General features: G+C 33.2%; 1 protein-coding gene across 1 annotated transcript; it reads left to right on the plus strand.

The window, feature by feature from the left end:
• Positions 1–8424: 8424 nt before the first annotated feature.
• On the plus strand, positions 8425–12244 carry LOC149203477 (WAT1-related protein At3g18200-like). The gene is made up of 7 exons (XM_089401888.1): positions 8425–8609; positions 9017–9079; positions 9196–9312; positions 10813–11020; positions 11573–11731; positions 11829–11891; positions 12092–12244. Exons 1-7 carry the CDS (start codon positions 8425–8427, stop codon positions 12242–12244), a joined length of 948 nt encoding a protein of 315 aa, XP_089258014.1.
• Positions 12245–12886: the final 642 nt, after the last annotated feature.

Raw genomic sequence — 12886 nt, forward strand, 5'->3', positions numbered from 1 at the left:
TAAGTCCATGGAGAAGCACGAGCTCACCAAATTCAAGCCCACCCTCCATAACTCTAAATGGAATCCAATGAGCTACATTACTCATTTTGTCCCTCCAAATTTGTTTCTCCAATACCATAGTGCAAGTAGAAGCTTCTGTGGAGATCTTTGAGCAACACTGCTAGGTTATTTAGTAGATCTAGGATGAATATGGAGATTTGTGAATCTAGTAAGGGTACCTTGATAACTAATAATTAGTGGGCATATTGAGTAATTCTCCTTCATCCCACTCATAAAATATATCAACAAACACAATTGATCACTTCATTCCCTATTTGAATTCTCCTACCCTGGGGAATATGCAATATGGAAATCAAGATCATTGTGTCTTAGTCTCTCTCAAAGTTCTTTGTATGTAGTGTTTTATAATACTCATAGTAGGCATCTTGTACAATGATTAAGAAATTAGTGTTTTACTAGAACATTTATACTCCTTTCTGTTGAGAAATCTAAGGCATAAACATTATGTGATTTCTCTACTATTAGTGACTTCTTGTGAATGATTTTTAATTGATTAGATTAGGACCTTCTACATGTTAGATTATTAGTGTTCTTCTCCATCAAACAATAACCAATGCATGAAAATAAATACACAAGAGACACAGAATGTAGGCTATGAGCCAAGGCCAAAACCTCTCACACTTTGAGAGGAAAAACTGCAAAAATTCTTCTTATAGAGATTCCAATTCACGAATACCAAGACCAAGACCCTTGACCTATTAGCCACTCCAAGACAAGGACACTGGTTCTCTTGACTATCTTCTCTTCTTCTCTTCCTCTTCAATCTTCTTAGCATTGGGAAACTTGTCACCACCGAGATCTTCTTACTGGCTTCACATCGAGAGCATTGATTTCTTTCCTTGATCTAGTAGCACAGAAGCCTTAAGTTAAGGTTCCACTACATCTCTGAATCACAACTCTTCCATGACACCTAACTGTCCTTCATATCATTGTAATCAATGTTCTTGATTACTAGACTTCAGAAGGATCTAAATTCCTCTCACTGTAATGATATCTAAATTTTCTTGACTATAACCATATTTCTATAAGTTTATAGAACCCTTATCACTGCAATACTTTATAGCACTGAACTATATGACTGTGATGCATTAAAAAATGTTTCATCTTCTTCACTGCCACTATAATATGAACTATAGAGGGATTCAGATTACATAGTCACCCAAACTCTGCCTTTGTATCTTACACCAAGTTTTGTTCTCTCATCCAAATCCCAAATATGTTTGACTTTTGTTCACTATTCTTCATCATCGAAATTTCAGAGGAATCCGAACTTATGTGTCATACTAATGTGAAGATCATGCCCACCTATTTAAGCTGACATGAACCATGTGAACCAATGTGTCTTCATAAGGTAATCCGACGTGATCTTTACTTTGTTTGGAGGTTGAATTCAAGAGAGGAGGATTGTGCTTGTCTTTGGAGGGATTTTAGGCACTTTAATAGACATATCTATTTGACACATGCTCAAAAAGAGCTCTTCATACATGACATGAATTCTTTTGACTCTAATGATAAATCCTAAGGCTCTCAATGGGAGCCACTAATAAATAAAATCTCTTGCTCATGAAACCCATGAAGCAAGCTTTACAAAAATATTTTTATTCTCTTCTTTTTATCATTTACAAAAGTCACAACTACATGTCATTATGAAAACTAAACCTAGTTACATTTGAAAACGCTCCCTCTTAACTAGGGAGGTATTCATAATGGTACTTGGTCATTCTCAATTTGAAGAATTTCTCATAAGAAGAATCATATTAGTAACCCATTTGTTTAGAATCATATCAACCAACATTGTCACATAGCAAGGCCTTGACTAACAACTCTATCTCTCCATAAGGTTTGAGGTCAATGCTGATGAGACCAATGATTTATAGACACACTTATCATTGTCTCTCTCGGAACATACACCACTCGTGTTCTTAGGGTGTGTTCCATTAGGACTAGTCTCATCCTCAAAGAGTATCGGATGCCAAATGATTACCCAATCCTCTCATTCTGTGTTCCCAAGTGAAGACCAAATTGATGTGTCTCTCTCTCCCTCTCAATTAGGGAAAACATATTCCAATAAAGGAATGTACTCATTCCTACACAAGGAATGTACATAAGCTTCCTCTTGGCTTAGGAATTTCCAAGTTTCTTCCAAGTAAGAAACTTGTTTCCAAGCTCCCTCTTAATTAGGGACCTACAACATCTCCCTAGGTGGAGATAACGGGATAACCAATTGCTTTGAAGAACTTCTTCCTTCGATGTCATGAATTTATTTGTCACAAAGTTTTCATGTTATCATAATTCTTTATAGGGCATAGAGCATCCATCACTTTCATCCACGAGTCAGTCATGTCGTCATTCCTTTCATTAGAAAGTGATCCATCAGTCTACATTTAGTCTTGCTTCATGTCACGTGGCCTTTTTCATGTTGTCTTCGATCTTACATCCTTCTACATGGTCCTCTAGGGAGACATCCATAATTCTTCCCTTGGCATTCTTGCATAAGCCCATCCAGATACTTGTTCAAAATAAGAAATGAGCACTTAAATTAGACTTGCCTTTGTGATGGTTTTTCATCATGACATCTTCCTTTAGGTATCAACATCCTGCATACATGTTGACACTGTAGAAAATCTGTGTAGGTTAACCCAATAATGCAATATAAATCAAAGCATAATACTATAACCTACTTCTACTATCAATTTGTGGAAGCTTAAAGATTGAGCTGAACAATATAACCAAAAGAAGAAGAATTAATGGCACAATACACATGAAAATACTTTGGGGAAAGCCTCAGCTAAAAACCCCACACTATTGTATTATCATACATGGTGGAAATACATAGGAATTATACAAAGCCTTAGCTCTCACAGCTAGCCAGCTCTCAGTACAATCCTCACAGATGCTCACAGGTAATCTTGGCTTCTCTCCAGCCTTCCTATCTGCCCTTCAAGCTCCTATTTCCTTATGTTGTTCCTTGTGGATGATTTGCCTTTACAAAGTGGAAAACCAATCCTTCAAAACTGCGCAATCCTCAAGGATAAATCCTTGACTGCATGCATGAGTTTTCTCCATGAGAAAACACATGCAACTAATAGTACACTGTCCTTGAACATTAATCTCAACTGGGTCTTTCTCAAAATAGAGATGCATGAGTTTCTGATGAGGGAATCTTCAGTTAACTGGAGTAACACTAGTTGAGTGCATTAATGCATCAACTGACTATTAACTCACTATTAGTTCCTCAAACAATTTGGAACTAATTTAACTGGACTTAACTCAGTAAACTGATTTAACTAATTACAACTCAAATATAACTCAATCTTATCTCCTTAATTTAAGGGATAACTCTTGCATGGCTTCAGAAAGACTTCTAACTTGTATTTATCCAACTAATTAGTTTAAAATTAATTAATTAATTATTTCCAAGTAGCTGTTAAGGCTAAATTCGATTTTAATTCACAATTTAATTCAAGGAAAAATTAATTTGGAATATTCTTGTTGCCATATTTCAACAGACACATCTCCCAAAGCTATCCATTGTCAAGGGTCTCCATCTTTTTCAAACTTCCACCAGAGTCTTCATATCTTTCTGGGAGATTTCTTAGTCAAATCTTCTTGGTCTTTCAAATGTTTATTTCCTTTACCATGGTTGCATATCTCATGATCTCTTCCGTCCTTTATTTGCATGTTTCTTTCCCAAGAGTTTCCAATTAGAATTCCTCAATTGTAGTCAACCACCTCATATTTCATATGAGGACATATTATGTTGATTTAATCTAGTGTGATTCATGCCTTCCGACATTCTTTCATAGGAGGAGATTCCTTTCCTTTGATCATGTTTCTCAAAATAGAGTAGCGATCCAAGTTACCTGCAACCATACAACATGAAATTACAAAATCAAATGCAAGCATACATACCTCATTTACCTTTAGGTCATCTAGGCTTCTTTCAACAACTTCCTTGATTGAAAAGATCTTCAACCCCTTGATCTACTTCATTTTTTATGTCATCATACCATCATCCCATGAATTCCACAAGTTGGAGTTCCTGATGAAACACTTGCTTCCACTCTAGATCGGTGAATCCTTCGATGAGGATTCCATCAGAGAATCTTGAGGATCTCACATATCCTTATTCAGCATATGTTTCCCTTTTGAATGATGTATGATGAGACTTGTCCTGGATGAATTCCTCCTTTGATATTTAAATGAGGTCACCAAGAGCCATATCTTTCAAAGTTGATTATCAGACATCCTTCGTGTTTCTTATGGTGATGTCACGAGCTCTTACCTCTAATGATTTTCATCTTCCTTGGACTTACTTCTTTCATCTTTCTCCACTTCTTCGGTGAAATGGACTTCTTATATATTATTTTTGTTATTGTCCTTCTTAAGTCAAGGAAAATATTTCCTGTAATGTCCATAGAATTGAATCTTAGCTATGTTCTTCTTTCCTCTTGAAAAAATGTTTGAATCCTTTCATTTGATCCTTCAACACTTTTTACCTCAACCTGTCTTCTTCTATCTTGCATAGAAACCACAAGTTGTTGAATGGGATAGCCTTCTTATCCTCATAGGCATTGTTACTTTTTCATCAATTAGTGCATTTAGAACAATGAGGATTATCTCTCCCAGATATTTCAATTGAGTTCTTATGAAGATAACCCTTTATCCTTTGATACCTTCAATTTGTGTAGATCTGATCTAAGTGAGGTTACCTTATTTATCTCATCATCAGGGAATAGCTTTACCAGCCTATCACATATATATCTCTTTGATATCTCCAATACTGCTATATATGGATGAGGGATCTTTGACTGATTACATAAGAATCCATTGAGCCCTTTGATCCTTTCCATGTATTCAAAGGAGACATTTCCATTAACATGTTCAATGACTTCACTTTATTAGAGGACTATGTCTATCCTCCTTTTCCATGCAATGAATTTCGATGACCCAACCAGATTATAGATCTCCTTGCAAGCAAGAAGTCATTTTACCCAATTGATTAAAGAATGAAAGATACTTACTTGACAAGTGAAGATGAAATATTCAACTTCATCACTTTGACTATGGTTGAAGAAGATGTAAGTGCACCTTTTGGATGGTCCTCTTCCAAATGAAAACCCTTCTTCAGTGAGAGGAGATTTCTCCTTTTATGATGACAACGCCTTTAGATCTAGCTCTCTTTGTTGATGGTGATAGATGAGGATGTTTTTTCGCTTCCTCAGATGATCTTCTATAAGGATAAGAAGGGGATCCTTGCTGCAATGATAGGGAGCTAGCCTTATATCTTAGAAAATGATGATAATGTCTTTTCGCCTTCAAGATACTTCGACTTCTCTTGTAGTGTAGATTAGAAATGCATCTAGGATTTCAAATCTCTCCAGGATGGTGTGATTTTCAACTTTAATGTACTTTGAGCTACCTTGCTTTGTAAATAGCTTGATGAGGGTCTTTTTGGTCTTTCGATGATGACTATAGGATCCAAAACTTTTATTGTTGTAGACTGCTTCTTCGATCTAGGGTTTTATTCTTCAACATAGATCTTGATTTATTGCTTTGATGACCTTTGACTTTCTTAGATGCCTTTCTTGAAACTCGACCCTTGAATGTCTCTTTCATTAGATGCCCTTCCTTTGACTTCATCACCTTAGCTTTGAAACCATGTTGAGAAATCTAGGGCATAAGCATTATGTGATTTCTCTACTATTAGTGACTACTTGTGAATGATTTTTACTTTATTAGATTAGGATCTTCTACATGTTAGATTATTAGTGTTCTTCTTCATCAAACAATAACCAATGCATGAACATAAATACACAAGAGACATAGAATGTAGGTTATGAGCCAGGGCCAAAACCTCTCACTCTTTGAGAGGAAAACCCACACAAATTCTTCTTATAGAGATTCCAATTGACAAATACCAAGACCAAGACCCTTGACCTATTAGCCACTCCAAGACCAAGACACTGGTTCTCTTGACTGTCTTCTCTTCTTCTCTTCCTCTTCAATCTTCTTAGCATTGGGACACTTGTCACCACCAAGATCTTCTTATTGGCTTCATATCAAAAGCATCGATCTATTTCCTTGATCTAGTAGCACTGAGACCTTAAGTTGAGGTTCCACTACATCTCTGAATTGCAGCTCTTCCATGATACCTAACTATCCTTCGTATCTCTATAATCACTTTTCTTAATGATATATGAATTTACTTGATTGTAACCATATTGCTATAAGTGTATAGAACCCTTATGATTGCAATACTTTATTGCTGCAATACTTTATCAAACCGAATTGTGTGACTGTGATGCATTACGAACTGTCTCATATTCTTCGCTACCACTATAATATGAACTGTAGAGGGATCTGAATTGCCTAGTCACCCAAACTTTGCCTCTGTATCTTAGACCAAGTTTTGTTCTCTCATCCGAATCAATAAGATGTTTGACTTCTGTTCACTATTCTTCATCACCGAAATTTCAGGGGAATCCAAACTTTTGTGTCATACTAATGCAAAGCCGACATGAACCATGTGAACCGATGTGTCTTCATAAGGTAAGCCAACATGATCTTTACTTTGTTTGGAGGCCGACTCCAAGAGAGGAGGACTGTGTTTGTCTTTGGAGGGCTTTCAGACACTTTAATAGACTCATATCTATTTGACACATGCTCAAGAAGAACTCTTCATACATGACATTAATTCTTTTGACTCCAATGATAAATTCTAAGGCTCTCAATGGGAGCTACTAATAAATAAAATCTCTTGCTCATGAAACCCATGAAACTAGCTTTACAAAAATAATTTTATACTCTTCTTTTTATCATTTACAAAAGTCACAATTACATGTTATTATGAAGACCAAACCTAGTTACATTTTACAACACTTTCTATGTATTTTTCTAAGAATCCTCACAAAAGTTACATTCATGGCCATCAAGTTGACTATTTTTCAACTACATTTCTTGATGTAGTATTTGCTAATAGGAATATCTCTAGTTTTCATTAAAAAAAAAAGTGGTCATAAATACATGTATTATAAATTATTAAATATGTTAGTGATCCAATTGTCAATTAGATTTATCTCAAGTCTTTGGAAGAAGTGATTGTTATTCTCCTCAGCTAAATTCAATTCCCACAAGTGACATATTGAGCTCATATTGAATATATTGTTTTAATAGCTTCAATCTTTTAAAACTATAAAAAATCTCTCACTATCTTAAACCTTCAAAATATCCTACATATATCTTACCACCTTGAACTTTAAAGAATCTTATGAATTAAAAATAAAAAACTTTATCTAAAAATGTTTAAATATATTTAATTATTAAATATACTAAACTTGAGTAATCCAATTGAAAAACAATATATTAAAATTTCCTCTATATATAAGTAATGAGTGATTTAAGTAACGAGTGATTTAACTTAGGTTCATTGAAATAATAATTAAGTATAAAATAAATTCATTATAAATATGTTTCCTATTAAATATGTTAAAACTAGAGTTGCATTTGAAAAATATTATTTTATTTTTATAAATAATAAGGGAGTTGTGTCAGAATCCCGTGGAAAAAATTGAGGTGAAATCTTGATTTGTGTTATTTAAATTAGTTTTTTTATTGTAAATATGGATTTAGCACCTTGGAAAACCCCTAGGGCATTTGGATTGCACATGATTACCCATCAAGTTTGTGATTTCAATAAATACCTGCCAGATTTTAGAGAAATTTGACCGGAAAAACCCAGCGTAAAAACTTCCAAAAAATCACACTAAAAACAACTCCTATAATAAATAATCCACAGTCACATCAATCATACTAGAATGATAGTTATGTGATTATTCATTATAAAATTAATCAATATAATATGAGTTATTATTTAATAAAAATAACTAATTAATTAATAATACATAAATATAATATAATTTTATTAAAAATACATATTAAATATAAAAAAGTTATAAAAAATAATTAATAATTATCACAGTAAACATAAATAAATTTCTCCCCACAAGAATCCTTTTATAACTATCCTATCTCAAAAGTATTGTGTTATAATCAAATAAAAAGTTATATAACTATCCTACGTCAAAAGAATTCTATTATAATCAAATAAAAAGTTAGGGATCTCAGTTTATGCCTCTGTAATCGCAAGCAATAGGAACTTCAATGCAGTGGACTTATTCATCACCTAAAATATTGGCCTTTCACGGACCTGATGGCTTTGCTATCAACACCGAAAAGTTAAACCAATTAAACCAACTTGAACTGACTCCCATACTGGTTTTCCCATTTACTGAAAACTGTTATTTGGATCAATAGGTTCTACCTAATATTTTTCCTTCCAAGTTCTGTGCGCACTGAAAAGCAATGGTTCCCTGGTCGGTCGCTCTCAAAGCTGTTAGTGCTCAGTTTGTAGCTCAGATGTGCTATGCAGGCTTAAATATTATTACAAGAGTTGCTCTGGGAGGAGGAATGAATCGTTTTGTCTTTATAGCTTATAAGGACATTGTTGCCATAATTTCTATTGTTCTTTTTGCTTATTTTTTAGAAAGGTATTAGTTAATAGCAATTTTGCTTATTTTTTAGAAAGGGAGAAGGGTATTAGTTTAATTAATAAATGAAATAGGTTTTTTTTTGTAAGTTTGGTAGAATTTTTTCATTTTCGTGTTTACATGTTTATTATTCACTCCGGAGAGGGTAGCACAAGATTTGAACCCAAGACTTCCTGTTTGATGAGACTTCATTTCCACGACTACTGCCACTTAAACTACTCCAAACAAATTAATTAATTTTATTTTTTTGAAAAACACTTAAATTTTGATTAAAATTGTGATTCTCTTGAAAATCTTCGACTAACTAAAACATACAATTTCTACTGTAAGAAAAGATTGAAATTGTAATTGTAGATCTTGATACCTGCTGCAAACTATAACCTAGATGCATTTTTCATGTTTTGCAGAAATAAGCGTCCTGCAATGAACTTTGCCATCTTTCGGCAGACTTTTGTGCTTGCACTTTGTGGGTAAGTAGATACTCTAATCCTGCTGAGCCACTGCAAACTCTATTGCTTTATGATTATTATCAGTATTCTTATTTACTAATCATGGTATGGGATTTTTTCCAAAATTATATTTGCAGGATCACTATACATCAGAATTTATACTATGCAGGCCTTATGTACACTTCTGCTATATTTGCTTCTGCAACCTCAAACATCGTCCCTGCTTTCATATTCGTGATGGCCACAGCATCTGGGTACTAATGCTAATTATATTTCGATTTTTGAACCCTCAAAACTGCACTTGTTTCTGATTTTTGCATAAATCAAATTTCAAATTCATTGTTGTATAGACCTCCCACACCCAATGGTGCAGAGCTTAGGGGTTACGAACAAAGTCATTATGGAAAAACAAAACTCACAATATAGATGTAATTAAAATCTAATCGTAAACTTTCCCCACATCATTTCTATCTCCTGGATCATAGAAATGGAAAATTTGAAAACCTTTATGTTTGTAACAATGAATGTTTATGTCTACTCTTTGGATATTTACAGCCAGGTGCAAAAGCATTTTTACAGTTGGACAGTGATGAGATTGGAAAAGATTCATCATAATTTAGTTTGTCAAATTAACAATGGGAACATGGTTATTATTGATTGTTATTTTGCAGGTTTACTTATTATAGTTATTCAAGAAAACCTATGCCAGTTTAAAATGACTTGTTTATGGTTTTTAAGGGGTCAAGTTTTGGGTCTTGTCATATGCATCTGGGTCTTGGACCTGTTAACATTTTTCTTTATATCTTAAGAAGATTAACTCTTAGCTAAATAAAACCAGTTTCAAATCATACTCAGCAATCCTTAAAAAAAAATTCTACTTCACAAACCGCTCATTTATTCTTAAATATGAAATGAAACGTTGATTGAAATTACAAAATATGTGATTTAAAATAAATCTTCATATGAAAACGATAAATTCATAAGTTCATAGGATTTCAAAAAAAATGTATAGTTAAATTCAACACCATTACCTTAAAAAGCATTTGTTAAAATCTTTTTATAACCGAGTATTCCCAAACACATAACTAACCTTTCCATATTATAAGATTTATCTTAATTTAAAACGTTGTTATCTTTTTGGTCATAAAAACATAAATATACTAATATAGTCTATTACAACACAACCAAATCAAATCAAGTTCTTTCTCCCTACCATGCTGTGGTATTTTAAGTCTACTGCAAACCCAAATGCTGAGATGATATAAATTTATTCTCACATGAGACTTACAAACATTTCTAATTTTTAATACTTCTAATCATTTAGGAGAAAGACTCATCAAAATAAGATGGTGTGTATTGATGAGTTCTGACTCATGAGCTATACAAATCTCATGAGCTATACAAATGATGTAGAAGAAGACCCTGGACCTGCTAATTAACTCCAAAATCAAAGTTTGTGCAGTATTCAAGACAAATAAAAGAAAAATTAAAATAAGAAAAATGGCTAAATAACTGCCAAATCAAAGTTTGTCCAGGATGTTCTTGCATCAATTAGAATATATAACTAATATGACCAAGCTTTAGATTGATTGTTTCCCCAAAGAAAATGGAGTCATGGCCTGTCCAAAATCAGCTTTTTGCAGACACCTAAAAATTACAGTGCATTCCCAATAGCAGAGAATAATAATGGAGATTCAAAAAGCTTTAACTGCACTATGTTTTTAACTGTTTTATGCACATGATAATTTGTTCAGAATGGAGAGAGTTGACATGAGAAGCAAGTACGGCCTAGTGAAAATTATGGGTACCGTTGTCTGTGTGGGTGGTGCAATGATTATGACCTTCTACAAGGGTCCTGTGCTCCTCACAGCGCTTAATGAGGTTAAATTCAACACATGGTTGCTGGGCGCATTAATGCTGTTTGTTGCTTGTATATTTTGGTCGGGATGGATTACATTTCAGGTAATATAGGGAATTGTTTTAGGCTTGGAATTTTGTTAATTGATTTTTTTTTATGAAGCATTTTTCCATAAAGAAATTATTTATTTAGTTAAAAATTATATATATATATATATATATATATATATATATATATATTATGATTTTCAAAAAAAAATATTAAATTAAATGTTTTTATTAAAATTCACATCACAGTTAAGTCAGATACTTTGGTACATGAGACCTCTCTTTTGTGGGACAACAGATCTCATTTCACCAAATTGATATATAAGTTTTTTTGTTTGTGGTTACTAATAAGTCTAGCAAAGTATCAATACTCTATTTCATCTGGTTTTGAATCTGTGACTTCTTAGAAAGAAACACATGTTCTTAATCATAAAGCCCACTCAAACTGTATAATATTATACATCACCATGATATTTGAATCCTTAAAAAAATACCCTCATTCACCTGTAAATATTTGTAAAGAAATATATTAAAAAACCACCATTTTAATCCAAGGTAAACAGAAAATATGACAAATCATGTACAAATTTGATGTTACTTTTATTACAGGCTCCAATGGTGAAGAAATATCCAGCTCAATTGTTATTAACAGCAATCATGTTATGCCAAGGAACAGTGCTGGCCATTTTGGTGGCTTTAGCCGTTGAAGGAAAGGCCTCTGCTCGGAGGATAAAATGGGACATTGAACTTCTCAGCATTATCTACTCTGTGAGTGTAACCATGGTCTTGCTTAAACATAAGTTCCATCTTGTGGAACCTAGTTGATATTCAAAGTTGTAAAGTGATGTGTTTGGCATGGTTGCAGGGAATATTATGCCCTAGCTTTGCGCTGTTTTTACAAATGTATTGTATCAGTGTAAAGGGTCCAGTGTTTGTTGCAATGTTTGGTCCAACAACAATATTGGTTGCAGTTTTGGAACATTTCATCCTTCACGTGGAGTTTCACTTGGGAAGGTCAATATAATGCACATCTTTATCAATTTTTGAAGTTTAGTATGGTTTCTATGGCTTTTTGTTCACAGTCTTGTTTCTTCTGCAGTTTGCTGGGAACAATTTTGATAATTGCAGGACTTTATACTGTACTGTGGGGGCAAGGCAAAAGATGATACTTTGGAGAAAGATGGATCTGACGAATCACACTGCAACATTGACATAAAGCAACCCTTATTAGAAGACAACGCCGCTGGTGAACAGCCATTTGACTCCAACACAAAAGTCTGAGACTAACAACACCGCTGGAGATCGCCCATTTGACTCCGACACAGAAGTTGAGATTAAGTGAAATCCAATAAATCTTCATTTACAAGTTTGTAACGGCGAACCCTCATTTCCATTTACAGTTTTTTTTGTAATGGCAAGTTTATAATTAAGCAAAGTTTGTAATTGTTAACTCAACTCATCATATATATTGACAATTGTATTTTTAGATTAAATATTTTAAATATTTTGTGGGTTTAGGATATATGATTTTTTCATTATAAAATGGATTAACCAAATAATTTGTTAATTTTTTTTTTATATAGTAAAAAATATTGTAATTAAATTGTCAAACCAACTGTGAGGATAATCATTATTGGATATTATTAGTTAATGCAAGTTGAATCATCAAAGTTATATAAAGAAAATCACCCCAACTGAAATTATCTGTTGGTAATATGTAAAAAAAAACATCTAACCTAACAAAGGCAATTTTAAAACATACTTCAAGCCTAATCTATTATTTAATTGTTTATTGTGTGAATATTAAATATTTTGATTTTTTTATTTCGAGTCTGAAAAAGGCAAAAAGAAATTAAAGAGCTTTTCAAAGTTAAAATTATATTTTATAACCCCTGATGGAAAGAAAGTATTATTTAAGAAATA

Source organism: Pinus tabuliformis, chromosome 2_1 (genome assembly GCF_031772625.1).
Source record: "Pinus tabuliformis cultivar Carrire ecotype Pingquan chromosome 2_1, CPIR1, whole genome shotgun sequence".
Taxonomy (NCBI): domain Eukaryota; kingdom Viridiplantae; phylum Streptophyta; class Pinopsida; order Pinales; family Pinaceae; genus Pinus; species Pinus tabuliformis.